Source organism: Capsaspora owczarzaki, assembly GCF_000151315.2.
Source record: "Capsaspora owczarzaki ATCC 30864 unplaced genomic scaffold supercont2.11, whole genome shotgun sequence".
Taxonomy (NCBI): Eukaryota; class Filasterea; order Ministeriida; family Capsasporidae; genus Capsaspora; species Capsaspora owczarzaki.
In genome coordinates, this window is record NW_011887302.1 from 1,222,610 (window position 1) to 1,247,408 (window position 24,799).

Here is a 24,799-nt window from a genome sequence, read left to right on the forward strand (position 1 = left end):
CCTTTATTTTCGTTTGTTTTTCTGAATTTTTCAAACTAAAAAGCCGTTCGTTCCATCGTCAGCCATGAACATTATCATTCCTATGGGTGGCATTGGCTCCCGCTTTGAGCGCGCCAACTACCGCTTCCCGAAGCCGCTGATCAACATGGTTGGCCACCCGATGCTGTTCTGGCTGCTGGACAAGCTGAGCATTGACGTTGCCGGCGGGGACAAGGTCTGGATGGCCGTGATGAACTCTCTGGACGAGTCCTTCCACTTCACCAAGCGCATCCACAAGCAGTACCCCAAGTGGAAGGCTGCCAACGCTGTCGAGGTCGTCACGCTCGACTTTGAGACGCGCGGCGCTGCAGAGACCGTCTTCATTGTGCTCCAGCATATGAGCCCGGCCGACCTCGCGCGCCCGACCATCTGCCTCGACTGCGACACGCTCTACTTTAGCGACGTGCTGGCCGACTTCCGCAGGCTCAACGGCGCCGCCGCCGGTAATGGTAGTGGTGGTGGTGCGCAGCAGCAGCAGGGCGTCAACGCGTCCTTCTACTTTGAGGACAAGGTCGGGAAGCCCGTCTTCAGCTACATTGCCCTCGACGACGACAAGCGCATCACGGACATCAAGGAGAAGGTGGCAATCTCGCGCTGGGCAAACACGGGCGCGTACGGATTTGCGAGCGGCGCCGTGCTGAAAAAGTACTGCATCAAGCAGCTCGACACGTCCGTCGACGCGACCGGCGAGTACTACACCTCGTCCATCATCAAGCTCATGCTCGACAACAAGGAGGACTTCAGGGGCATTTTTGTGCCGGATTTCGCCTGCGTCGGCACGCCCGCCCAGCTCGCAGACTTTCTGATCTTGGTCCGCGAGGGCCTCTACCAGTGCCCGCGCAAGATGAAGTTTTGCTTTGACCTCGACAACACGCTCGTCACCTACCCCTTGATTGAAGGAGACTACACGAGCTGCCAGCCCATGCCCAAGAACATTCAGCTGCTGCGCGAGCTCAAGGCCGCTGGCCACTACATTATCATTGCCACCGCTCGCCGCATGAAGACGCACAAGGGCAACATTGGCGCCGTCATCAACGACATTGGTGCCCTCACCCTCAACCAGCTCAAGCAGTTTGGCATCCCCAGCGACGAGGTGCACTTTGGCAAGCCCCACGCCGACGTCTATGTCGACGATCTCGCCGTCAATGCGCACACTGACACGGAGAAGGACATTGGCTGGGCGCTCGCCTCGCCCGGCGGCCTCAACAGCCAAGCCGGCCTCGTGACGGCGGCTGTCCCTGCGTACCGCCTCAACAACATCGTTCAGCCCCGCAGCTTTAACAAGCTGACCTTCCACGACACGGCCGTGCTCAAGGCGTCCCACCCGGACTTTATCTCGGGTGAGCGCTTCTTCTACGAGCACATTCCCGCCGACCTCGCGTCGAGCTTCCCCAAGCTGCTCGAGGTGCAGACCGACTCGGATTCTCACGTTGTCACGCTCAAGCTCGAGTATGTCAAGGCAGCCACGTACTCGCATCTGTCGGTCAACCGCTGCGTGACGGAGGGCCGTCTGCTCAAGCTGCTCAAGACGCTGCGCGCGCTCCACTCGTCTGCCGGCGCTCCCGAAGGCCGTCCCGCCCCGAACACGCTTGATCTGTACTGCTACACGTCTGCCGCCAAGCTCCGCGCCACCCAGACCAAGCACAGCGAGCTTTGGGCGACGCTTGCCGGCAAGAACGTTGTGGATGCCATGTTTGACAAGGTTGCCGCCGCCCAGGAGGCCTATCAGGCCGGCAAGCACGCTGCCTATGCGCATGTTGTTCACGGCGACCCCGTCTTCTCGAACGTCCTGCTCAAGTCTGACGGCACCCTCATCCTGATTGACATGCGCGGCCAGCTCGGCGCGACCCTGACGCTGCAGGGCGACAGCAACGCGGATCTTGCCAAGGTCTACCAGTGCCTGTGGGGCTACGACTTTTGCTTCCTTGGCCACGACGTTACCGCCGGCGACGAGAGCACCTTGGCCGACCTTCGCCAAATCTTCCTCGCCTACGTCAAGGAGCACTACCCGACCGCCGCCGACGAGCGCGCGCTGGCTCATCTCGCCGCCTTCAACATGCTCCAGACCATTCCTCAGCACACCGAGCTTGCGCACCAGCGGGCTCTCTTTGAGCGCGCCTGTACTATTATTGCTCACGCTGCCACTCTTTAAATTAACGCGCGAGTTCCAGTTGTTTTTGTTGGTTTGTGTTTTTTGAGTTAGGATTTTTCTCTCTCTCTCTCTGTCTTGTTTGTAGTGTTTTTCTACTTGTTTGTTGCATGCGCTTTTAGCCCATTTGGTGTTGTGCACGCGTGTGCGAGAGTTTGGTAAACTCAGTGTCTCAATTCAGTCGAACAAAAGGTATCAACCATTGCACCATAGAAATCTACTGCTGTAGACAGAAGAAAAGCCCCTATCTCAGTCTCTTAAACGCTCCATTTTTCTGATACTGTACAGTATTTTGGCCGCTTTCAGTCATCTCACTCGGACACTCAGAACGCTCAGACATGCAGAGCAGCAGAGACTGGATGTCGGCCATCTACTACCGACCCGTCCTTCTCTCTTCCGCCACAGCTGCATCAGAACCCCAGAGTAGCGATGGCAACGAAGCCCTTGTCGCAGATCACACGACGCTGGACGACGTTCTCTTGCCCGGAACGCACAACTCGGCGACGAACGCGTTCGACCAGAGCGAGCTCAACATTCTGCACTCGGGCCTGGGCGGACTGCGCACCGCTCCGATCGAGGCAGCCACATGCGGCGGGTTTCGCGCAAGGGACTTTGTGATTGGGTGAGCCACGCCGTCTCAGGAGGAGAGCAGTGAGTGAAGCAAAAAGCCGAAATAAGGAAGGAGCGGGGGAAACGCTAAAATGCTGAGAAAACGGACACGTCGATTTGTCTGAGATTTTGGAGTCGAATTGTGTTGTGCATTCGAGTCGCGTTTCTAAAGCCTGGATCCCTTCCGTTACACTCAAACATGCGAAACTAACTGCAACGATTTTGTTTTTGTTTTTTGTGGGCTGCTTCTCAGATGGTCGGTAAATCAGGACATTGGCGTGCTCGAGCAACTGGAACACGGCGTTCGATGCCTGGATATTGACGTAGCGTTCGATCTTTCAAGACATCGACCAGGATCGAATCAACACAGTCCGTCGAGTCCGAGTCCGACACCGGAGCACGCAGTTCCTGTTCTGGCACCCGTTCCGCCTGACGCGACATCACGGCTCGCAGAAGATCCGCTATTTGACAGCAGGCTGATGGGGAATTCTGAGAGTGTCAGCGGATTTCACACTCTGCACTCGTTTCGCTGTCTGCCCCTGGAGCACGTCCTGCGAGACATTGCAAGGTTTTGCACCGCGCATCCGAGGGAAATTGTTCTCGTTGCCGTTGAGCTTCACGAGCATAACCAACCCCTAAGTGCGCCCACGAGTCCGGCGGATCCAGCCAGTTCGACAACGAGCCCTGCTGGTCGCGACTGGTCGACGCCGCACCTCAAGCTCGCGCGTTTGATCGAGGAGGTGCTGGGTTCGCGAGCCATTCCACTCAATGCACGATTTGACACACTGCGGCAGCACGAGCGCGCAGGTCGGAGCATTGTGCTCATGTGCAACTCGCAGTCCGTCCAAAGTCACTCTGCTCTCCTGTGGCCTGCCAATTTGATGCGTGGGAGATGGCTTGACACGAGCAATCCGGAGCGGAAACTGGAAGACTTGGCCGCTCAAATGGTTCAATACGGGCAGGATGCCGGCCCGATCCGTCCAGAGTATGCTGCAGCTGCTGCAACAGTCCGCGCTTCGAGCTCTGCAACAAGCCCAACAGCTGCCGCGTCCCGGCCCATGTTCATGACGACGTTCACCCTCACGCCCCAAACTGGCGATGTCGTCCGTGCGGCCGTGCAGCGCCTCGCTGGTTGCCTGCTATGTGGCGTGTTTTGCTGCGCCCACTGGCTGTTTTTGCCACGTACCGTGCCTTCACCCGAGAGCACGAGTAGTAGCAACGAGAAAGCGAAGAATCGTGGTGCCGAGGTCATTTCGCGACAACCCTTGCTCCGAGAAACCGAGCGCGAGCCGTTCCAGTTTGAGCATGCCGAACGACCTGCCTACCGCACGCTGTGCTTCCCACTGCACGACAACATGAGGCTGATGGCGTGCCGCTTCAACCGTCGGTTGGACGAGTTTGCTTGGCAGCAGCGCACCGATTTGCTGCGCTTTGTCAACGTCGTTTCGATTGACTTTGTGCAGCGGTCTCTGCTTGTTCCTCTCATTGTTCAGCTGAACCGGGAGCGTCTTGTTCTCCGTGGGCTTGTTCAATGAGTGTAGATGGGCAGGATTTTCGAAAAGAAAAGGGGGAAAAAGTCTGTTCAGATTCCATATTCAGCTCCCTCAGTCCGCCGCGCACTTTGCACTTTGGCATGTTTCAGTACGGCATCTTCAAGTTTGCTTGATTTTGCTCAACACCTGCGACCAGATTGTTTGGTTGATGCACTCCCCGGCGTTGCTGTTTTGAGCGGCAATTCCAACGGGTTTTGTTGTGGTTTTGTCTGTTGCAGTTCATCGCAAATGTAAAAACGTCAATCTCAGTGTCACAATCTCAGTCTTTCAGTCTCAATCTCTCAGTCGTTCAGTCTCTCTTTTTTCCCCCCACAGCAATCATGCTTCGCTCATCGCTGGCTTTGCTTTTGGCTTTTGCAGCCGTGTTTGCCGCAGCGTCGACGTCTGCGCCTCTCTTGGCGTGGTCCAGCCACCCGTGAGCAAACACCCCCCTCCTCCCTCCTCCAACATACTCTGACTAAGAGACCAGCAGCCTGCGACTCGAGAGAGAGAGGAAGAGAGTGATGAAGAGGGGAAAGCAGATGGGGTGAAGCGTGCCCCTCCGGCTGGTCTTCCTTCCCCCTCGCCCCCCCCCAGCGCCAGAGCAGCGACAGAGCGACAGTCAGACAGTCAGCGACAGTGACAGTGACAGTGACAGTGACTCAACGATCACCTCAACAAGAAGAAGAAGAAGAAAAGAGAGAGAGAAATAGAAAAACAAAGCTTGGTTTTTTTTTTTTTTTTTTCCATTGGAAATCGCGTGGCTTCGTTTTTTTTTTTTCCCCTTTTCTTTTGAGTTGTTGTTCTTCAGCCTGTGACTGTGACTGTGACTGTTCCTGTTGCCTGCGATCACACACACACACTCGGTCATTCCATCCATCTCTCAACTGCACTTTTCGTCGTCTGCTTCGTTTTCCCCACTTTTTTTTTTTCTTCTTTCTTTCCAATGCATTTTCAATACAAGTCATATGCTTTTTTTTTTTTTTGTGATTTTTTCCAGTTTTTTTCCCCAACTTTTTTTTTTTTTTTTTTTTTTTTTGTATTTTTCCCTTCCTTCCTTCTTTCTTTGCATTCAACTTTCAACTTTCAACTTTCAACTTTGAACTTCGACTCACTTTTCTTCTTATTCTTCGTCTTCTTCTTGTTGTTTATGTTTTGTTGGGTTTGACAGCGTCTTCTTGGCACCCGGCGCACCCGCTGCTGCTGCTGCAGAGCCAAAGTCACCGCTCGCTGCCATCCCCGCGCTGCGCAGCTACCTCAACCCGGACACGCTCGCTGCCCCGTCCGTCGTCGTCGTCTTTGTCCAGAATGCCTTCTCATCGCAGGAGGTTGCTCGCTTTGGCGGCTTCCACGTCGCGCACTCGTCCGTCTCCAACATTCGCGCCCTGCTCCAGTCGAGCACCTCGAGCCTCGCCACAGAGTACTCGAACGACGCCACCCTCGTCGCGCACCTCTCCGCTGCTGCCACGGGCAAGCTCGTCGAGCTCTCTTCTGCCCAGCTCGCCGCCGCCGAGGCCCTCCCCTTCACCCTCTCTGGCGACGGCCAGCTCGACGTCCTGATTGTCCGCGTCGCCAGCAACGCCGCCCAGCGCTCTGAGCAGTTCTCCGAGCTCGACCAGTTTGTCGGCCACGTCTCCCGCCTCGTTGCCGCCGCCTCCAACGGTGACTACCTCGCTGTCTTTACCAGCGACAAGCTGACCAACCGTGTCATGCAGACTGTGAGTCGAGGGGGTCGAGGGGGCTGCTTTTTATGTTTTGGTTATTGTCTTTCAGTTTTTGGATTGTGTCCTTGGTGGTGTCCTTGGTGGTGGCGTGTTGATGGGTGGGCTGTTGGCTTGTGTGTTGATGAATGTTTTTTTTTTTCTGGACAACTCACTCTTCGCTTTTGCTGCTGCGTTTCTCCTTTTCCTTTTCCTTTTCCTTTTCCTTTTCGCGCCATCCATCTCCAGAGCTTTGCTTCGGACGTTCTTCGCCGCGATGTTAACGACACCACCAACAACACTTGGTGGACCATCCCGATTCTTATGGGCCTGTTCGTCGGCGCCATCCTCTTCTCTATTCTCCTGACCGGCGTCATTTCCATCTTCACCACTGAGACCCCCACCAAGTTTGATGATGCCAAGATCCACAAGGGTCTGCAAATCAAGCAATAAAAAAGCTTGCAACTCGCAAAAGCCCCGTTCTTCTTGTGGGTTGAATGCCCTTCATTCATTTTTCCTCTTTCCACCTCCTTTTTTTTTTTGAAATGTGTGTGTGTTTTTTGTCGATGTCTTTGGTCTTTTGATTTGTTGTTGTTCCATAATTTCGTCGTGTCAGTGTAGACTCGTTGTTAAAAACAAAAAGTTGCTCAATTTTACTAGTATTGTGCTTTTTAAAATCATGACTGCTTTTCCTCAGCTCTCCAAAGTTTCGGTAGTGCGGGCAAAGTCCACAGCCACCGTCTTGGTTCCGGAAGAGCTGCGAGTAGCACCGAGGCGTGCAGCGCCAATGGCAGCAGACACGAGCAGACGAACGAGTTGAGGACGCGGTGTTACGTCGCCCACACCACCCCAGAAGCCCTCCCGCAGAAGATGCCAGCTCTGGAATACCGATCCGACACAGACAACGTTCAGCTTGTCAACCGACTGGAAGTGTGGAGCGCGAACGAAAGCGGGATGGTTGTTGAGAACATGATGAACAACTTGTTTGACGAGTCAGAGCGCACACAAAAACAACAATTACCTGATCCGCAGATTGCAACACTGCACGCGTGTGCCGCCCCAAATGGTCGCCAGCTCGTCGGAAAATCTCTCGGCAAAGGCGATCACCCTTGTCGGCGCCTAGATTGCAGAGTCGGTTGAGAAACAACAATATACCTCAAGCATTCACACTCCACTCACAAGGCTGCGAAACACACACACACTCACACACCTTCCGCCACGAGCTTGGTAAACCCGGAAAAGAATTGCTTGTCGAAATTCGAGTAAAAGTGGTTGAGCATTTCTTTACGATTTTGCGCCTACGCCGCCGTTTGCGTCCGCATAAATTCCATTCAGACATCAACGTTAGTTGCAACGTCACGTTCGCAGGAGGGTGCTGAACCCCCCTCCCCCATACATGAGGAATTCTACTCACTTGAAAGTACGCAAACATGCTCGTTTTGACGTATTCCGTGTCCAGCCCAAGCGCCGCGTTCTCGGCAGTCAAGTACTTGTCCATGTCATCAAAGACAAACTTGATGGCAGCATGCGCAATCCAGTATGCTGGAAGCAGGGCAAAACACGGCAGTGAGATTTGGGCCCAAAGTCAAATCGTGACAATAAAAACCCAAGCCTCTTCGATTTCGAGCATACCGGAGCCCTCGTCGCCCATGAAGTGACCCCAGCCGCCGCAACCAGCAACGCCCTGGCCCTGGGCATCAATGAGCTGGCAGTTGGAGCCCGTTCCAGCAATCAAGACAATGCCACCGGCCTCACATGAAGTTGCGACCGCGCCGAACGTGTCGGTGCAAATGTCGTAGTGCTCTGCAAGGTCGGGTAGCTTGGCACGGATTCCAGCAATGATATCGCGCTGTGCCTGAGGCTGCTCTCCGCCGCTGAGCGACAATCCCTATTTGGGAAAAGCCGTGAAACAAACAATCGAAATAGTTCGGTTCAGTGGACTGTAACTCTCGCCTCTGAGACTTGATAATTCATCACCAAATGCATCTGCACAACACGCAACACTGTACGTCGTTGAAGTGCACGGACGACCAACAAAAAACGGTGACTTGCCAGCGAGAAGAGTTTGGTTGTTGGAGCGATTCCCGCTTGACGCTTGCACTCGGCAGCCATTGCGCCAAACTCCTCAATGCACTTGTCCAGACCAACGACCTGGTGCAACATTCAATCAATCAATCAGTCAGGGAGAGAGTCAGGCACCTCCCGTTCAGACTGCGCATTCACGATGTTCAGCCACTGCGATTTTTGAGCCATTCTCGCCGACCTCTTCACCCCCCCCCCTCCAGCCAGCCCTCAACCCAACCCCCAAGGCGGAATAGCTCGGACGAAACAGTGGCATGCGCGCTATTACCCAATGGTTGGTTGAGCCGCCGAACGCCGTCGCCAGGATCTCGCCGGCCGCGTTCGAAATCACCATTGTCGACCTGGACGCGCCGCCCTCGACGCCACCAAACAACTCGGACATGGCTTGTGCACAATAAAAATAATGAAATTAATGAATGACTTGAACAACGAAACGAAAATGGAGCGGAAAAGTGGAAAAAGACGTTGGGTAATTTTGAAATCACAAGCACACAAACACGACTTTTATTGTTGCAAGAATTGTGTTTTTGTTTTGTTACTTGGGAAGCAAGTAACGGACGTAGGGGGTGTCGACATCCTCACCATCCAAGTCGCAGCAGCCAATCTCAAACACGAGCGTCCGGGTGTGCTCGGGAATCTTGTTCTTCGACACGAGCTCCACAATCTCGCTCATTCTGACCAAAAAAAGCCATCAACGATGAGCAAGCCGACAAAGCAAGCATCCCCTCACCCTCTTCACTCATCTTCAAAAAAATCAAGTAACATACTTCATGTTGATGCGCTCCTTCTTCTTGGCAGGCTGGAAGGAAACATAGAGCATCGAATGGCCGCACGAAATCATCGTCACATCGAGCTTGTGCTCACGCTCAAAGTACTCGAGGAATTGGCCAAGAGTGAGCTCGCCCTGGATGTCAAAGCGATCCCACAGAGACCACTCGACCTCGTTGTACTGCGCCGGAATTTAAAACCCCCAAAAACGAACAGGATGAGTTTTTCACCAACAACCAGCGAACTCAAACTCTCAGCATGAATCCTACCTTGAGCTTGGGCGCGGCAATCGGCTCCGAGAAGCCAAAGAAGGGCAAGGCCAAGTTCACAAAGCCATTCTTGAACGTCTCAATCTTCTTGGCGCCTTGAACAAGCTGTGGGGGAGGGTAGGGTTTTTGTGTAAATTCAAACCAAATTCAAAAAGAAAATCAGCACTCTCGTCACTCTCAAAGCTGCTCTCCTCATCCCTCAGACAAACAAAACGACCACGCACCTTGATCAACTCGAGGCACACAAGACCAACAACCAGAGCAGTGGTGGTGGCAATGGCGGGAATGATCTTGCCAGCAATCAGCTTGGACTTGTGGCGGTCGGCGGGCGCAATGCCATAGTTGGCGGCACGGAGGTTGGAGGTGGCGGTGATGAAGTCCATGTGGAAGTTCGTGTCGTCGTCCTTCTCAAACTCGACGGGCTTGAGCCGGTAGCCGGCAAGCGTGGCGGTGGCCGGGAGCTGCGAGACCAGACGGTCGATTTGCTCCTGGTCGGAGCCGCCGGCGTTCGCAGCAGCTTGGGCGGCAGCGGCAGCCTCGCTCTCGTTGGCGTGGATCTTGACGCCCTGCTTGGGAGTGAAGGTGGGGACGGCGGAGCGGGCAATGACTTCGCGGAAGGTGTCGCGGTTGGTGTGGCCCTTCAGCCCATAGTTGAAGGCACGCAGGTTGGCGCCGGCGACGACAAAGTCCATGTGCAGCTCATTCGACGAGTCGAACGCAAGCGCGGTGGGGCAGCGCTTGGGGCCCGACCAGAAGGGCTGGCCGGTGGTGGTGAGCTGGTCTGGCGGGAAGTTGTACAGGAGCTGCTTGATTTGGTTGGCAAACCAGTCCTCAAAGCGCAGGCGCGCCCAGGCAATGCAGTCCTCGAAGGTGAGGGGCTTGTCCGACACGAGCGTCTCCTTGACAGCCTCAAAGGTCTCGATCGCCTGGGCCTGGGGCTGGCGCGAGGTGGTCTCGACAAAGGCCGCCGAGCCAGCGAGGTATTGGTTGGCGCTCTCGGGCTTTTGGGTGAAGATGCCCTCAAAGTTCTCGCGCGCCCATTGCAGGGTGTGCTCGATGGCGTTGGGGAAGTTCTTGAGCGTGCAGATGGGAATGCCCTTCTCCGGGGGATCCTGGGACGACGAGTACGACTCGGTCAGGAAGGGCACAATGACCTGCGAGTTGGCCTTGGTGCCGAGGGTGCCCGACTCGAGCAAGGGCTTGCAGTAGAAGACGCAGCGGCGATCCATGTACTGACGGGCGTCGACGTTGTCGAGCGCGTTCGCCACACCGTCGAGCGAGTTGAAAAAGTCGTCATTGTACAGGCCCTCCGTGTCAAGGCCGACGCGGTTTTGGTGGGCAATCACGTTGATGGCGGGGTTCATGGTCTTGACAGCCTTGGCAGCCGTGTTGGACTTGAGCTGCTGCACGTCCCAAGGGCGGAAGAGGAATTGGCGGTTGAGGTTGCTCTTTTCGATCGTGTCCATGTCAGTCACAATCACCTGACCGGCAGGGCCCGCGGAAACGCCCATCATGGCCCAGTTCTTGAGCATCTCGCAGCCAATGGCGCCAGAGCCGACCAGGAAGTACTTGAGGTCGCCGAGCTTGTTCTGGAAGTTGGAGCCAAACACGGCCACCTGCGCGTCGTAGCGCGAGCCGGTCGGCTGGAAGAGGGCCTCAGGCAGCGTGGTAATGTCGACGCCCTCGGGCAGCGACTCAAAGCTGTCAAAGTAGAGGTACTGCAGGACGGGGTGGAACTTGCCAGAGCACGCCTTGAGCACCTCCTGGGCTGCAATGCCACCAATGACCGCGTTCATCGGGCAGACGTCGCCAATCGCGCCGTAAGCGAACAGGGTGAGCAGCTTTTCGTCAATCTCGGGCTTGTCAGCGTGCGCGGCGGCAATCGTCTTGGCCAATGCAATGACCTGGCCAGCATCGTGCGCGTTGTGAGCACGCGGCAGAACGCCACCGTTGGCAGCGCGGAACTGGTCAAGTGCCTGGAAGGCAATGTGGAATTGCTGCGGGCGGTCCATCTTGGCAAAGTCGGTAAAGACAAACTCGGGGTGGACGAGCGAGTCGCGGAGCGATTTCTATATTATTTTTCCCCGACCAGACAGAGAGGTCGAGTGTGTGAGGGAATGACGGTTGAAGGAATGAGCAACAAAAAAAACAAACAAGAAGGACAACAACAACAACAACAACAACAACAACAACAAAAAAAAAAAAGTGGACAGCGGAAACTCACGAATGCAAGAGTCTTGGGCTGCTTGACCTGGGTGGCAGTGCCGCCACGAACATAGTCGGACAGGCCAGTGGTGTCGCCAATGCTGAAAGTGTACGGACCAAGCACCTTGATGGGGCGGGCAGCTGCGTGGTTGAGCTCGGTCATGCCTTGGACCTCGTGGAAGGAGACATAGTCGCCGTCCTCAAAGCCGTGGCGGGTTTCGTCGAGGCAAGTGACAATGCTTTGGCTTTCCTGGAATGCATGAAGAGTGGGGGAGGGAGTGAATGGAGATGAAGCGGGTGGGACGAGACAAAAGAAGAGAAAATAATTTTGGTGGCATACCTTTGTGATGGAGGCAATCATGGCGGACAGGGGCTGCTCGCCGTTGGTATCGCTAACAACAAAAGAGCTGCCAAAGTCGCAGAAGAGCTCACTGTAGAAAGAGAAAACGATGAGCAATCAAAGCAAATGACAAAATCACCAAACCAAAAAAAGCAACGGGCAAACTCACCCAACAAGACCACGAGTAATGGCAGAGATGAAGCCAATGTTGTGTGCATGTGTAAAGTCGTTGACGGCCAATTGCTCGGCAAGGGTCGAGTTGGTCAGAACGACAACCTGGAAGCGAGCGAGCACCTCGGGCGTGAGGGGACCAGCGTGCACGTCGATGGGCACGTACGAGTTGAGCTCGGAAATGCGCGGCAGCGTGACGGCAGCGCGGTTCTGGCCGACGTCCTCGGGCCGCAGGAAGAACTGCGACGAAAGGTCGGCAACCTCGACCGCCTCGGGGTCGTGCAGAGTGACCGACTTGACGCCGGCGAGCACAACGTTCTTGGCAATCTCGACACCGAGGCCCTTCAGACCCGAAATGAGCACGTTGGAGACGCTCATCTTCTTCATGGCCTCATGACCGAGCACGTACCTGGAAGAGAAGGGGGGGGGAGCAGAGGTAATGAGGCAAAGGGTGAGATGCTTTGTTTGTGACCAAAAGCAACGACAGGAGGAGCATCGCCTCATTTTTCTCCGTGGTCATTGAAACAAAGCGAAAGACGATGGGATGATGGTGGGATGACCGAACGAGGGATGCGGTCCACGTCATGCTTGTTTGGTTGTTTGGCTGTTTTAGCTGGTCACCAACAACAAAACTGATTGTGCCTGTTGCTCTGTTCGTCGTCGTCGTTGTCGTGCGTATCATGATCTTCCTCATTCTGCTGCCTGGTTGCGAGGAGTTGAGTGACGTGCTGAGTTGCGAGCCAGCAATGATTACGCCATCCGTTGTTGTGTCAATCCAACATCACAGTCAGCCAAAAAAAAAAAAAAAAAAAAAAAAAAGAAGCGAGACGATTTCCAGCCTTCTTCTATCGTCGTCGGTTTGCGTTTGCTCGGCTGTGGCAAACAAAGAGCAATGCGTGCGAGATGCCCCATGCTGATGCTGGAGCGAGCCGAGCCGCTTTGAGCCGCTTTGGGGTTGGGCGGTGAACGAACGATGACAACTCAGCGGAAGAAAAAAAACAATAAAAAAATAAAAATCGCGTTTCGTTCATTGTGTGTTGATGGAGCTTCCTATTTGCTTACAGCTGGCGCGAGTACAGGCTCTCGTCGATCGCAGGGGCAGCAGTCGTGTTGGTCGTGTCCATTGGAGTCTACAGCAGTGGCGGAATGCACAGCAGTTGGACCAAAAAAAAAAAAAGCGAACAAAAGTGAGATGATGAACCCAAAAAAAAAAAAAAAAAAAAAAAAAAAAAAAAAAAAAAAGCGCGTTTCAGCAGAATTTGCATTGCGTTTTGTTTCCAGAAAAAAAAAAAAAAAAAAAAGAGATCGCAACAAAAGAGAAAAAGCAAAAAAAACTCACCGCCATTTTGTCTGAGATTTGTGAATGATGAAGAAAAAAAAAAAAGGAATGAGTTTCTTAAATCGTTTGAATTTGGGATTTGGAAATTGAGAGTTGGAAGAAAAACGAAAAGTCAGACCAGAATTGCAAACTGGGCAAGTTGAGTGTTTCAGGCCAAATCGAGTGCGTACGTTTTGTTTTGTTCTCTGCACTCTCTGTTTGCAAGTCAATCGACGTCCTCCCGATGCTCATCATCAAGTCGTTTGCCATGGGCTTTAGAGAAACCATTTGTCTTTGTCAAACATTGCAGTGATGGAGAAAGAACGCGCAGTTTTAGTTCGGTTTTGGTTTTGTTCTTGGAAAGCTGGAAATACTCAAACTCCTTCTGGCCAAATCAGAATCGCGCAAAGCCACGCAGCCGCAGGATCGCGCCATCGCCCACCACAAACAAATACGACCATTTAGCATTCATTCGAGTGTCAGGTGTTTTGATTTTACAAATCTCCGACGTCTCGTCCGTTTAAAGAGGCGGATTCGAATCCAAATTGAAAACATTTCAGTCCAACTTTGTGAACAACCCGTCTCCCAACACAAGGAATGCCAGCTCTCAACGCTACACACCGATGCGCAGTGTTTGCGCTGCTCGCGCTGCTGCTGCTGCTGGCAGTGTCATCGGTTTCCGCCGCACCAATCAACAACAACAACAACATGGCCGATTCCTCCGCCATCGATGCGCCACCCCACCCGCCTGCGTGGCCCACCTACTTTTACGCAAACTACACCGTCTTCTACCAGCCGTACGGTCCGTACTGGCAGTCCGCGGGCGGCGGTGAGGTCTTTTACGACCACTCCCTTCCCGCAATGCGATCTTCGTACAAGCAGTGGTGCGCGCCCATGTTTGAGAATCCGACCGCGTACAACTTTACCTGCGAGTTCCTGTTTGTGAACGACACTGCCTACTGTAAAGAGCGGCGAGCTGGCATGCAGTGGTGGGGCCCCCCTCGAAGTTGACTCACCCGTTTGTTTTGGTTTGGGATGCACACCCCTTTTCCCCTTTCCAACAAAACACACATACACACACACACACACACACACACACATACACACACACACACACACGCGCAGACCTCAACAATGGCGACCCATCGCACCCGCCGTGCTGCGTTTTCATGACGCCATTTGCGCCGCCCAAGCCAGACTTTTTCGGCGATGCAAAGTACGCCGGTGAGACGGTCATGCATGCGCAAAACACGACCATCTGGCACAAGGAGGGCTTTGGATACCTCTCGTACGACGTCTATGGCAAGCCCAGCGATTCGTACTACCCCGCCAGTCTGTGGGGTCCTCTGGCCGATGGCTACCTCGAAATCGACTACGCCTGGTTTGATGCGAGCGTTCGTCCGGATCCCGTTCATTTTGCCGTGCCCGCGCAGTGCCAGAGCTCACCAGCATGCGAGGACTTTGCGTCCTTCTCCAGCGTGCGTCTTCAGCTTCCGCTCGCGGGGCATGTCAAGTACGAGCGGGTTTGAAGAAATCGAGCGCTCGAACGTCAGAGTCTTTTTGTGTGTGCATGGGCGTTTTAGATGAGCAGCGGTTTTTTGCTCCCCTTTTGTTGACTTTTTTGGCGAGGTTGGCTTTGTGGCTTGAGAGACACTGGCTTACAGCGCACTTGATTGGAGTTTGTGTTTGGCGATCAATGAACGTGCGCCACTTTCGACTTGTTTCGGTATTTCCCATCAAATCCCTTCTCCCTTCTCTCTCGCGGTTTGTATGCACTTTTGTTCCAAATCAAATCGACTTGCGCTGATCAGTCCATTCCAAATCGAGAATTCATTCACTCTTAGATTTTTTACCAATCTCAAACCTTTCATTTGTTTTTTTTTTTTGCTTTTGTTCGTTTTCGCACACATGGCTTCCTCATCCTCTTCAATGCTCCCTGCTGCCGATGCGCTGTCGTACGGCGTCGAGGAGTTCCGGTCTGCCGATGGTCTCACTGTCACTGAGCTCATGTCCAGCGGCGTCGGTATCACCTACAACGACTTTCTCGTCATGCCTGGCTTTGTCGGCTTTGGCTCGGACGAAGTGGTAAAGCGTTCCTTTCTCTTGCTTTGTTCTCGATTCTTCCACTTCCACTTCCACCCCCTCCTTCCTCCTTCCGTCATCTCCACATCAATGTGATTCTTTTGTTCAATGTCTTCCTTGCGTCTCTGTCGCTCATCGCGACCTCTCTCAATCATGGCAATGGGCGAGTGGGACTGTGGCCTCGGCGTCTTTGTGGCCACATTTGCTTTTTTTTTTTTTTTTTTTTTTTTTTTTTTGGTTCCATGCTCATCCACTCTCTCTCTCTCTCTTTCTCACTCGTCGCTGCACTCGCATTGTGTGCTTCACGTGGTGTTTTTCGCTTTCGTGCCGTGCAGAGCGAGAGCGAGTGGGCGAGTCAGCGAGAGTCAGCGAGAGTCAAAGAACCCAGCTCTGCCATGTGGCATGGTCCTCTCCAATGTCCCTTCATTCCCCCTCGTGTCCGCTCCATTTCGCACTCTTGCACCCACAGCGCAGCGACGTACTGTCTGCAAAGATCTCTTTTTTGTTGTGCGATGGAGAAGTGAATTCGCTGTGCATTGACGACGGAGCAGCGTTGAGATTGCGCAATATTGAGCGACGGTCCAGTGTGTGCCGCGCGAGGTGGTCACAGCGGCTGTCTTCAAGGTTGCACCACTTGGAGACGACTTTTGATCCATCCATCCATCCAGCCTTCCTCACTCACTCTTATCAACATCATACAACATTGAAAGCAACGCACTGTCTTTGGCGCTTTGCCTTTGGAACAACAACGACAAAGAAGAAACAAAAAAAAACTTCCGCGTTTTTCTTTGTCTTTTTCTACTTGTTTTTTCCCGCCTTTTTTTTTTTCTTCCGTTCTTCGTTTCTTGTTTCACTGCCATCGATTGGATTGCAAATGCTCATTGATTGAAACCATCGTCTGCTGAATCCTCAACAAAACAGTCCCTCGAGACCAAGCTGACCAAGAAGATCTCCCTCCAAACCCCGTTCGTCTCGTCCCCCATGGACACGGTCACCGAGTCCGAGATGGCCATCAACATGGCGGTAAGTGTTCCTTCATTGGGTGTTTGTATTGTAGTAACACGGCCTATCGTCCTGTGCACCCTCAGCAGTAGTGGGGAAGGCCATTCCACCTCGTTTTTGGTTGCGTTGTTCCACTTTGACCCTTTTCAATGTTTTTGTTGCTTTGATGAGAAGAAAACAAACATACGGATCTATTTCCTTATGTGCTGCCATGCGATTAACAGCCGCGCGGCAATGCAATGCAGAGTATTTGTCTTTCGGATTCTGAGCGCCCCATCCTTTTTTTTTTTTTTTTCCTTGTCTGTTACCCTCCGCTTTCCGCCTGCCCATGTCGCTCACTGATTCCTCTACTCTTGTAGCTGATGGGTGGCATTGGCATCCTTCACCACAACTGCACTGCCGAGGAGCAGGCTGCCTTCGTGCAAAAGGTCAAGCGCTACGAGCAGGGCTTTATTCTCGACCCCGTCGTCATGCTCCCCACCGCCACTGTTGCCCAGGTCCTTGCTGTCAAGGAGCGTCAAGGCTTTGCTGGCGTTCCCGTCACTGGTGAGACCTCATTTTTTGTCTGATTCGTTTCCACTTGCTTTTACTGGTTTCTCTTTTGACAGCTCACCCCTTTTGTTCTGTTTTTCCTGTCCTCCTCCTCCTCTCTCAGACACTGGCAAGATGGGCGGCCGCCTTGTTGGCATCATCACCTCCCGCGATGTCGACTTCATCCCCAAGGACCGCTGGTCGCAAACGCTGCTGCAAGACGTCATGACCAAGCGCAGCGACCTCGTCGTCGGCAAGGCTGGCTGCTCGCTCGCCGAGGCCAACAAGATTCTCCAGGAGAACAAGAAGGGCAAGCTGCCCATTGTCAACGACAAGGACGAGCTCGTCGCCCTCATTTCCCGCACAGACCTCAAGAAGAACAAGTTCTTCCCGCACGCCTCCAAGGACGCCAACAAGCAGCTTTTGGCCGGCGCTGCGATCGGCACCCGCCTCGACGACCTCAACCGCCTCAAGATGATGGTCGACTCTGGTCTCGACGTTGTCGTCATCGACTCGTCCCAGGGCAACTCTGTCTACCAGCTCGACCTCATCAACCGCATCAAGCGCGAGTACGCCGACCTCGAGGTGATTGGTGGCAACGTTGTTACCGTCTCGCAGGCGCGCAACCTGATTGCCGCCGGCGTCGACGGTCTGCGCATCGGCATGGGCAGCGGCTCCATTTGCATCACTCAGGAGGTGATGGCTTGCGGCCGTCCTCAAGGCACTGCCGTCTACCAGGTCTCGAACTTTGCCCGCCACTTTGGCGTCCCCACGATTGCCGACGGCGGTGTTTCCAACGTTGGCCACATTACCAAGGCACTCGCTCTCGGCGCCTCGGCCGTCATGATGGGCTCGATGCTTGCCGGCACCACCGAGGCCCCCGGCGAATACTATTTCAGCAACGGCGTGCGCCTGAAGAAGTACCGCGGCATGGGCTCTCTCGACGCCATGGACAAGGACGGCTCCAAGCAGCGCTACTTTAGCGAAAACGACTCGATCAAGGTCGCCCAGGGCGTCTCTGGCTCGGTCGTCGACAAGGGCTCCATCCAAAAGTTTGTCCCCTACCTCATCTCTGGCCTCAAGCACAGCCTCCAGGACATTGGTGTCCGAAGCGTGTCCGAGCTCAAGGAGGGTGTCTACTCGAACAAGGTTACCTTTGAGCGCCGCAGCCCCGCTGCCCAAGCCGAGGGCAACGTGCACAGCCTGCATTCGTGAGTCTTTTTTTTCAGTGCAGCATGGGTGGTGTTGTGGAGGGATTTGTTTCAGCGAGACTAACTTTTTTTGTTGTTTCTCCTTTTTGATTCTCTTTCACAGGTTTGAGAAGCGCTTGTACTAAGTGAACGCGATTCATTTTTTTTTGCACTGGTTAACTCTTTGATCCATCCATCGCTTTGTTGATGCCATAGCTTGTTTGTTATCCACGCATGAGCTGTTTGTTGCTGTTTGTTAATTCCCTTTGTGTTTTTTTTTATTCCTTGTTCAATAACAACATTTGATTTCTCCTTTTTTTGTCCTTTTCCATGTCGCTCGCCAAGTAGCGTGTGTGTGTTGTTCACCCAATCGGATGTGACTTGCTGTGTTGGGGAGGTTGTTGGGGGACATTGACGGAAACATCTGCCAAGTCATTTGAGCGACCCCAACGTGATCTGCCATCCACCTCCGTTCGTTAACCCGTTGCGTTGAGGCTTCACTTTTTGAATTGCGTTTGTCATCCGAGCAGCAACAAACTCACAAGAATCAGCACTTCCTCGACATGATCAACGCTACACAGCCGCATTCAATGCAAATCTCAACGTAAAAAAAAACAAAAAAAAAAAAATCCAGTCTTTTTTTTTTTTTTTTTTTTTTTTTTTTTTTTGATTTTCACATCGATTTTTTGTTCTAGACGCCAAATCCAACAGAGCAAGCACCGAGGAACAAAACCCACGCTCTTGCTTCAACGATCCACAGTCACAGACGCAGCGGGCACTTGTGGACTGAAACGCGCGCCCCCCCCCCCCTGTCACTCACTCACAGTGGGCGAACGGGAAACTGAGTGAGCTGGTGACGCGTTTTCAACCTCCGACGCGCACTCGCGACTCCATCCAACCGAGCACTCGAGCACATCAAAACCAACAAGTGTCCTAACCGAACCCTGACCCAAAATGCTGGTGAAGGCGTCGCGGTTGCTGCGGTGGCCGCTCGTGTTTGCCGTCTTCTCCATTCTGATGGTCGAGCTCACCCTCTACACTGCGCTCCGATGGCTCGTCTATGCCATCGAGGCGGTATTCACGGTAAGTGCCCAACTGCTGCGTTTTACAGGACCAAGGGCGAGAGGATTGTCGGGTCCAAGAGCGAGTGTGAACTTACCGATTTCAACGCTGCTCAGACTCCAAATTACCGCCGAAGATTGCTCGGTATTCGCGAAATGCGAACGTATGAGCAATGGTTTACGGCGTCACAGCAAGCGGATCGAGCTCAGGGTCGAGATAGCTGGTCTGCCAACGACAGGTACGACACTGGATTTTTTGCTTAAGAGCCGCTGGCATCGGCGGACTGGCATGTGCGATACAACGTCATGTGCAATCATGCACTCTAGGTTGCTGACAAGCTGGTTTGTCTTCTTGACTTGCTTTGCTCTCGTCGACCTTCTTTTTGACTTTCTTCCAAATTTAGCGACGCCGCGTACGATTCGGTACTCATCGAATCAAGCGTCAAGCAGCTCCAGGAGCAGAGTAGAAACGGCGATATCAAACGACTCATGCACACGCTTGCGACCAAGTGCCACAAGAACTTGGCTGGCATCAATAGCGAAATTCTGTACTCGCATCAGTTTGTCGGGCGAACCAAGAACATCATCCACGAATATGCCCGCACACTGGAGGCTGCACTTGATGTTGTGGCCGCCGCACCAGAAGACGTTCTGTCGCACGACCGCAAGGTCAAATTTTTCCGGTCGTTGGAAAAGTCGTACGGCAAGTCAGCCCTGTGTCTCTCTGGCGGTGGTGGGCAAGGCTATTACCACGTTGGCGTGGTGCGTGCGCTGCTGGATCGAGGATTACTTCCAGCAGTGATTGCAGGTGCGTAACATTTGCGGCGCTCCTTGTGTACGAATACTGTTCTCATTTTGTTTTGAAACACGAAACACAACACCCCTCCCCCTCCCTCCCTTGCCCACCCCTCAGGCACCAGCGCTGGTGCCTTGATCGGCTCGATCGTCTGCACCAAAACGGACGAGGAACTCCGAACTGCGTTGACACCCGATTTGCACGCCCAAATGACGGCTTGTGCTGAGCCGTTGCCAAAGCGACTGTTTCGCTTCCTGAAGACTGGAAACATGTTTGAAAAGGAGCCTTGGCTTGTTAAAACCCGAGCACTTATCGGGGATTGGACGTTTGAAGAGGCGTATTTGCGAACCGGCCGCGTCTTCAACGTCACCATCACTTCTGCGAACGTGCACTCGCCGCCATTGCTGCTCAACTACATCACCGCGCCCAATGTGCTCGTCTACAGCGCCGTAGTCGCGTCGGCTGCCATTCCTGGGCTTCTCGAAGCCTGCGAATTGTTGGTCAAGGTAATAATAGCCATCGCCACGTTCCTGCCTGTCTCGTTGCTTCACAACTGCAAGCCGCCTCATTTTGCCTTTGTTGTTGTTGTTTTTGTTGTTGTTGCAAACTCCACAAATGAGCGCAGAACGATGATGGTTCAGTCGAGCCGTACCACGTTGTTGGCGAAAAGTGGACGGATGGCGGACTCAAGACGGACTTGCCGATGCAGTCGCTTTCACACCTGTTCAATGTCAATTACTTTATTGTTTCTCAGGTTGGTGGTGGCGTATTGGTTGGGGCAGGCAGAATGTGGGTGCGCTGGAAACCGCCAAAAGTCCAACAAGCTCTTTGTCGCGCAAAAACTCACCGGATTTCGCTTTTCGCTTCAGGTAAATCCGCACATCATCCCATTCCTGTACGAGCGCAAGGGCTCTGCGGGTCAGCCAGTGTGGCGAGCAAAGGGCGTCCGCGGAGGCTTTATCACTGCTCTGCTCGAGGCCATGCTCAAGTACGACATGAAAAAGTGGCTGATTGTCATGAAAGAGTTGGAGCTGTTTCCAATGGTAAGCTGGACGTCTGGCCCAAGACGCGCGCGCGGGGGGGGGGAGGAGGAAGGCTGGAGTGCACGGTTCCAGCCTTTAAGGATCGGCCTAACCACATCTCTTTTGATTTTTTGACTAGTTCCTGGGGCACGACTGGAGCTTGATCTTTTTGCAAAACTTTGCAGGATCGGTGACCATTTCGCCGTCTCCTCGATTTTCCGATTACCTTCTGATTCTGCATGATCCGACCCGGCAAAGGATGGCAGAGTACATTCATCGTGGCCAAACCTTCACGTACCTAAAGGTTGGCATGATTGAAGTCGCGTACCGAACTGAAAAGAAGATTGACACCATTCTGCAGTCACTGGGAGCCCTCGACATGTTTGACACGATTCTCGCGTCTCCAATTGTCCGAGAGCTCCGCCTGCAGCAGGAGAAGACCAACATGACCATCGAATCGCCGCCAACAGCGCCAAAGTCCCCCCGCACCGTCCCGCTGTTCCAAGCCACCATCAACACTCCTCCCAGCAACCAACTCACCCCATTCGAGTCGAGAACGGACAGCGAAACGACGTCAGCAGCAGTGCTGCCGATGGAGCTCGGTGGTGCGTTGCTCGATTCTGGAGACGTCGACTTGCGGCAAGAAAGCGAGTTGATCAAGCTACGACGTCAGACCATCCACTAGAAGGATGTTGCCAAGCTTTGATGTGTGGGCTGTGATGATTGTATGGAAGAGCCTCGATAAAGAGAAACTTCACAACGACACCCTTGAGTAACGTTACAAAAACACATAAACTCCAACTGTCATTTGAGACCATCCACACGCAATCACAGTTCTTTGTGCACGAGAAATAATAAATTGTGGCAGACAATGCAAACCGAAAGAAACAAACGACAACAAAAACATACAAAATCAGAGTCGGAAAAAATCAAAGATTTGAATTCCTCGCCGCGTCAGCTATGACTACTTAGCCGCTCGGCTTGCCAACAACTCTTTCTTCCAAGCAGGAAGATTGTCTGTCGAGGCAGCTGGAGGTGAGACGGTGGCAGGCGTGGCAGCAGCAGTAGCAGCAGGTGTTGTTGCTGCAGGCTTTTGAGCGCTTGCGGTCGCCGGCGTGGTTGTCGAGGGCGTCCTCTGGACGGTGGCGGTCGCGGTCGCGGGCGTGCTTGTCGAGGGCGTCCTCTGAACGGTGGCGGTTGTGCCTGCTGGCGCTGCTCCGGCCGTAGAATTCTTCTTCCACGACGGCGTGTTGTCAGCTGAAGATCCGGGAGTACCCGTGAAGGATGTGCGAGGGCTTGCCGTTGAAGACGTCGTAGGTGTTGCTCCTGCAACTGCAGCCGCAGCAGCCTCCGGAGTAATAGCAGCACCCGACGAGTTTCGCTTCCAGGAGGGAGTTGATGCGGGGGTTGCCAGTCCTGCGCCACCTGCCGTTGCTGCTGATGATGCTGCGGCAGCCGGGGTAGTGGTAGAGGCGGCACCAGTAGTCAAGCTCTTCTTCCATGCGGGAGTTGTGTCGGCGGCGGGAGCTGGTGCTGGTGCAGCAGCAGCAGCAGCAGCAGCGGCCGGAGTAGTGGCCGACGATGTCAAGCTCTTCTTCCATGCTGGGGTTGTGTCGGCGGCGGGTGCTGGTGCTGGTGCAGCTGCTGCTGCTGCGGCTGCCGAGGCGCCGGCTTTGCTGGCTGCTGCTGGGCTGGCGGATGCCGCGAGGTTGTTGCCGGAGCTTGATGGCGAGATTTTGAATGATGTGCCAGAGGTTGCAGAGCTCGGTGTGAGGGGCGTGTTTGGTGTGGTGGGGTTGGAGGCCGTGGTGTTGGGGCCAGGGGACTTTTTCAGAGTGCTGCCGAATGCACTGGACGCCGCACTGGGCGACACACCCACGTCGATGGTGGGCGTGTTGTTTCGAACGAGGCCTGCCTCCTTCTCCTTCTCCTTCTGGTCGCGAGCGGCGCTCATCGACTTGAGCTTCTTTTCAAACTCGGGAGCATTCTTCTCGGCCTGCTCCTGCTTCTGTGCCTGCTCGATCGTCTCGGACTTGCGTCGGAGCTTGTCGGCAAGCTCGCCCGAGACGGGGGCGGCCTCCTTTTCCTTGCTCTTGCCGAGCTTGTTGATGGCGACCTCCTTTTGCCACGAGGGGGATTCTTCGGTCTTGCGCCGGGCGCCCTGCAGGTTGACCTGAAGCAAACGAGGCAAGAGAGATGAGTTGTTTGATGCTTTTGTGCAAACAGAAACGTCTTCTCGCAAAGAGCCCAGCATTTGTTCTCCCTATTTGAGGGTGTTAGCTTGTGAGCATGTTAAGTGTTCTTACTTGGAGCGCGCCGTTGGAGAGACCCGGCATGAGCGACTTGCCGACTACCTTCTTGGGCTGAATGAGCTGCGATCCGTATTCTTCCTCCGCCTGTTGTTTGTTTTTTTGAGGTAATCAAACAGACTGTGTGAGTGTCTCAAATGCGACAGTTGTTGTGCGCTGTGTTGAGTTGAGCTTCGTCTTGTAGTTGTTGGCAACGGGTTGCCGGATTCTGATTCGATTTGGAAAAGGAGGTGTCAACTTAGTCATCCATGATTTTGCTATTGGTTTTCACGCCCCCTCCCCCTTGCCTCATTTCCATTGACCGTGTCAAAGCTGAGCATCCAAAGCAAGCCAAACAGGCGCCACAGACACAGATACGATCACTGTGTTGCCTCTCCTCACACTTCACAGTGTTTGCGTTTTGTTTGCTTTTAGCGGTGACTTTTTAGCACCGTTTCTTGTTTTGACGTGTGTTTTCCTACTTTTGATACTTCTTCACACTGTGATGATGATTGTTTTGCTGGTTGATACAATCTCTCATTCGTTCACTGTCGCCTTTGACTCGCTTTCGCTTTTTCCCGCTTCTCAACCAAAAGACCCAGCACTTTGTATTATTTTTTATTTTTATTTTTTATTTTTTAAATTTGTGCCTTTTTTTTTTTTTTTTTTTTTGAACCGCTTGTTGTTCAGTGCTTTTGCTTTCGCTCTCGTTTTCGCACAAACGCCCCGCGGCTGCTCAGAAGCGAGAGAAACGCAACGAGAGCGCAATCGGGTGTCGCTTTGTGAGCAGCAGCAGCAGCAGCAGCAGCAGCAGCATCAAGCAGCGTCAAAGCAAAACACAAACAAAACCCAAACATTTTTAAAACAATAATCATAAACAACAAGCTGCGAAAATCACCGTCGAATGAACGTCCACAGCGAGAGAGAGAGAGAGCGGGAGAGAGTGTGTGAGAGAGAGACAGCCATAGCAAGAGAAGCGAAAACAGCAGGAGAAAGCAGCAGAAAGCAGAGTCGAGCAAAGTGACGCAGCCGGACGGATGATAGCGGCAGCGTGTTGTGTTGCCATCACTCAAACACTCCCCTTCGTTCAATGCACTCGTCACACTCGACCACCTCGAAATGGGAATGGGAATGGGAAGGGGAGCTAATGCGAGTAATGCAAGAAGTCACACACCTGCTGTTGCTGCTGCTGCTGGGAAGAGTCGTCGACTGGCTCGTCATCAAGCGCCTGTTGCTGTTGCTGGGCGGAAAAGTCGGTTTCGACGTCTGCCATTCGGAAAAAAAAAAAAAGAACTGAGCAGCAAAGAAGCAGTAAACCATAACAGGAAGAATCGTAAAAATGAAAGAAGCAAACAGAATGATGCTGAGATCGATGAGTGAGTGAGTGAGTGAGGACTTTTCGAGATAGCTACAACAACAACAACAACAACAACTACAACAACAACAACAACAACTACAACAACAACAACAACAACAACAACAACAATATCATCGACAATAACAACATCAACAAGAAGAGGAGCCACGCAAACTGCTGCAGAGCTCAGAACATCGGACACAGACAAAAACTGTCATGACCAACAAGCACAACAACGCGATCATTTTCATTCCGAGCGGCATGGGCCCAATCTTGGGACGCGTTGCC

The 24,799-nt window shown here is 53.4% G+C and overlaps 8 protein-coding genes across 8 annotated transcripts; 5 read left to right on the forward strand and 3 right to left on the reverse strand.

The window, feature by feature from the left end:
• Nucleotide 1: 1 nt before the first annotated feature.
• Nucleotides 2-2,431, forward strand: CAOG_06573 (hypothetical protein). The gene has a single exon (XM_004345272.2). The coding sequence runs from the start codon at nt 65-67 to the stop codon at nt 2,189-2,191; it is 2,127 nt and encodes a 708-aa protein (XP_004345322.1). The 5' UTR covers nt 2-64; the 3' UTR covers nt 2,192-2,431.
• Nucleotides 2,432-2,547: 116 nt separating this feature from the next.
• Nucleotides 2,548-6,482, forward strand: CAOG_06574 (hypothetical protein; the record flags this gene model as incomplete). The annotated part of the gene is made up of 5 exons (XM_004345273.1): nt 2,548-2,810; nt 3,051-4,315; nt 4,711-4,765; nt 5,501-6,047; nt 6,279-6,482. The coding sequence occupies 5 exons, from the start codon at nt 2,548-2,550 to the stop codon at nt 6,480-6,482; spliced, it is 2,334 nt and encodes a 777-aa protein (XP_004345323.1).
• A 153-nt stretch (nt 6,483-6,635) lies between these two features.
• CAOG_06575 (N-acetylglucosamine kinase) lies at nt 6,636-8,513 on the reverse strand. Its single transcript, XM_004345274.2, has 7 exons — nt 8,380-8,513; nt 8,082-8,180; nt 7,662-7,917; nt 7,444-7,571; nt 7,240-7,327; nt 7,051-7,148; nt 6,636-6,953 (listed from the first exon to the last, which is right to left on the reverse strand). Exons 1-7 carry the CDS (start codon nt 8,491-8,493, stop codon nt 6,723-6,725), a joined length of 1,014 nt encoding a protein of 337 aa, XP_004345324.1. The 5' UTR covers nt 8,494-8,513; the 3' UTR covers nt 6,636-6,722.
• A 50-nt stretch (nt 8,514-8,563) lies between these two features.
• Nucleotides 8,564-13,250, reverse strand: CAOG_06576 (ubiquitin-like modifier-activating enzyme 1). The gene is made up of 9 exons (XM_004345275.2): nt 13,204-13,250; nt 12,927-12,994; nt 11,863-12,273; nt 11,694-11,784; nt 11,373-11,603; nt 9,373-11,217; nt 9,149-9,253; nt 8,879-9,060; nt 8,564-8,785 (listed from the first exon to the last, which is right to left on the reverse strand). The coding sequence occupies exons 1-9, from the start codon at nt 13,207-13,209 to the stop codon at nt 8,647-8,649; spliced, it is 3,078 nt and encodes a 1,025-aa protein (XP_004345325.2). The 5' UTR covers nt 13,210-13,250; the 3' UTR covers nt 8,564-8,646.
• Nucleotides 13,251-13,644: 394 nt separating this feature from the next.
• CAOG_06577 (hypothetical protein) lies at nt 13,645-14,989 on the forward strand. The gene is made up of 2 exons (XM_004345276.2): nt 13,645-14,143; nt 14,308-14,989. The coding sequence occupies exons 1-2, from the start codon at nt 13,780-13,782 to the stop codon at nt 14,709-14,711; spliced, it is 768 nt and encodes a 255-aa protein (XP_004345326.1). The 5' UTR covers nt 13,645-13,779; the 3' UTR covers nt 14,712-14,989.
• Nucleotides 14,990-15,005: 16 nt separating this feature from the next.
• On the forward strand, nt 15,006-18,300 carry CAOG_06578 (inosine monophosphate dehydrogenase 2). The gene is made up of 5 exons (XM_004345277.2): nt 15,006-15,267; nt 16,186-16,287; nt 16,626-16,812; nt 16,922-18,008; nt 18,112-18,300. The coding sequence occupies exons 1-5, from the start codon at nt 15,091-15,093 to the stop codon at nt 18,131-18,133; spliced, it is 1,575 nt and encodes a 524-aa protein (XP_004345327.1). The 5' UTR covers nt 15,006-15,090; the 3' UTR covers nt 18,134-18,300.
• A 501-nt stretch (nt 18,301-18,801) lies between these two features.
• On the forward strand, nt 18,802-21,749 carry CAOG_06579 (patatin-like phospholipase domain-containing protein). The gene is made up of 7 exons (XM_004345278.2): nt 18,802-19,070; nt 19,166-19,287; nt 19,453-19,856; nt 19,962-20,350; nt 20,470-20,598; nt 20,714-20,887; nt 21,006-21,749. The coding sequence occupies exons 1-7, from the start codon at nt 18,942-18,944 to the stop codon at nt 21,549-21,551; spliced, it is 1,893 nt and encodes a 630-aa protein (XP_004345328.1). The 5' UTR covers nt 18,802-18,941; the 3' UTR covers nt 21,552-21,749.
• Nucleotides 21,702-24,431, reverse strand: CAOG_06580 (hypothetical protein). The gene is made up of 3 exons (XM_004345279.2): nt 24,329-24,431; nt 23,173-23,262; nt 21,702-23,039 (listed from the first exon to the last, which is right to left on the reverse strand). The coding sequence occupies exons 1-3, from the start codon at nt 24,425-24,427 to the stop codon at nt 21,831-21,833; spliced, it is 1,398 nt and encodes a 465-aa protein (XP_004345329.2). The 5' UTR covers nt 24,428-24,431; the 3' UTR covers nt 21,702-21,830.
• Between the last annotated feature and the right edge of the window lie 368 nt (nt 24,432-24,799).

Coding starts and splice junctions, on each gene's coding strand:
- CAOG_06578 (XM_004345277.2), top strand. CDS start 15,091: ATGGCTTCCTCATCCTCTTCAATGCTCCCTGCTGCCGATGCGCTGTCG. Junction 15,268..16,185: donor GCTTTGGCTCGGACGAAGTG/GTAAAGCGTTCC, acceptor TCAACAAAACAG/TCCCTCGAGACCAAGCTGAC. Junction 18,009..18,111: donor AACGTGCACAGCCTGCATTC/GTGAGTCTTTTT, acceptor TCTCTTTCACAG/GTTTGAGAAGCGCTTGTACT.
- CAOG_06575 (XM_004345274.2), bottom strand. CDS start 8,493: ATGTCCGAGTTGTTTGGTGGCGTCGAGGGCGGCGCGTCCAGGTCGACA. Junction 7,918..8,081: donor CAACCAAACTCTTCTCGCTG/GCAAGTCACCGT, acceptor TTTCCCAAATAG/GGATTGTCGCTCAGCGGCGG. Junction 7,328..7,443: donor GCATGTTTGCGTACTTTCAA/GTGAGTAGAATT, acceptor ACGGCGGCGTAG/GCGCAAAATCGTAAAGAAAT.
- CAOG_06579 (XM_004345278.2), top strand. CDS start 18,942: ATGCTGGTGAAGGCGTCGCGGTTGCTGCGGTGGCCGCTCGTGTTTGCC. Junction 19,288..19,452: donor AGCTGGTCTGCCAACGACAG/GTACGACACTGG, acceptor TTCCAAATTTAG/CGACGCCGCGTACGATTCGG. Junction 20,599..20,713: donor ATTACTTTATTGTTTCTCAG/GTTGGTGGTGGC, acceptor TTTTCGCTTCAG/GTAAATCCGCACATCATCCC.
- CAOG_06580 (XM_004345279.2), bottom strand. CDS start 24,427: ATGGCAGACGTCGAAACCGACTTTTCCGCCCAGCAACAGCAACAGGCG. Junction 23,263..24,328: donor AGCAGCAGCAGCAACAGCAG/GTGTGTGACTTC, acceptor AACAAACAACAG/GCGGAGGAAGAATACGGATC. Junction 23,040..23,172: donor TCTCCAACGGCGCGCTCCAA/GTAAGAACACTT, acceptor CGTTTGCTTCAG/GTCAACCTGCAGGGCGCCCG.
- CAOG_06573 (XM_004345272.2), top strand. CDS start 65: ATGAACATTATCATTCCTATGGGTGGCATTGGCTCCCGCTTTGAGCGC.
- CAOG_06577 (XM_004345276.2), top strand. CDS start 13,780: ATGCCAGCTCTCAACGCTACACACCGATGCGCAGTGTTTGCGCTGCTC. Junction 14,144..14,307: donor TGTGAACGACACTGCCTACT/GTAAAGAGCGGC, acceptor ACACACGCGCAG/ACCTCAACAATGGCGACCCA.
- CAOG_06576 (XM_004345275.2), bottom strand. Junction 9,061..9,148: donor TTGCCGCGCCCAAGCTCAAG/GTAGGATTCATG, acceptor ATTCCGGCGCAG/TACAACGAGGTCGAGTGGTC. Junction 8,786..8,878: donor AAGGAGCGCATCAACATGAA/GTATGTTACTTG, acceptor TTTTTTGGTCAG/AATGAGCGAGATTGTGGAGC.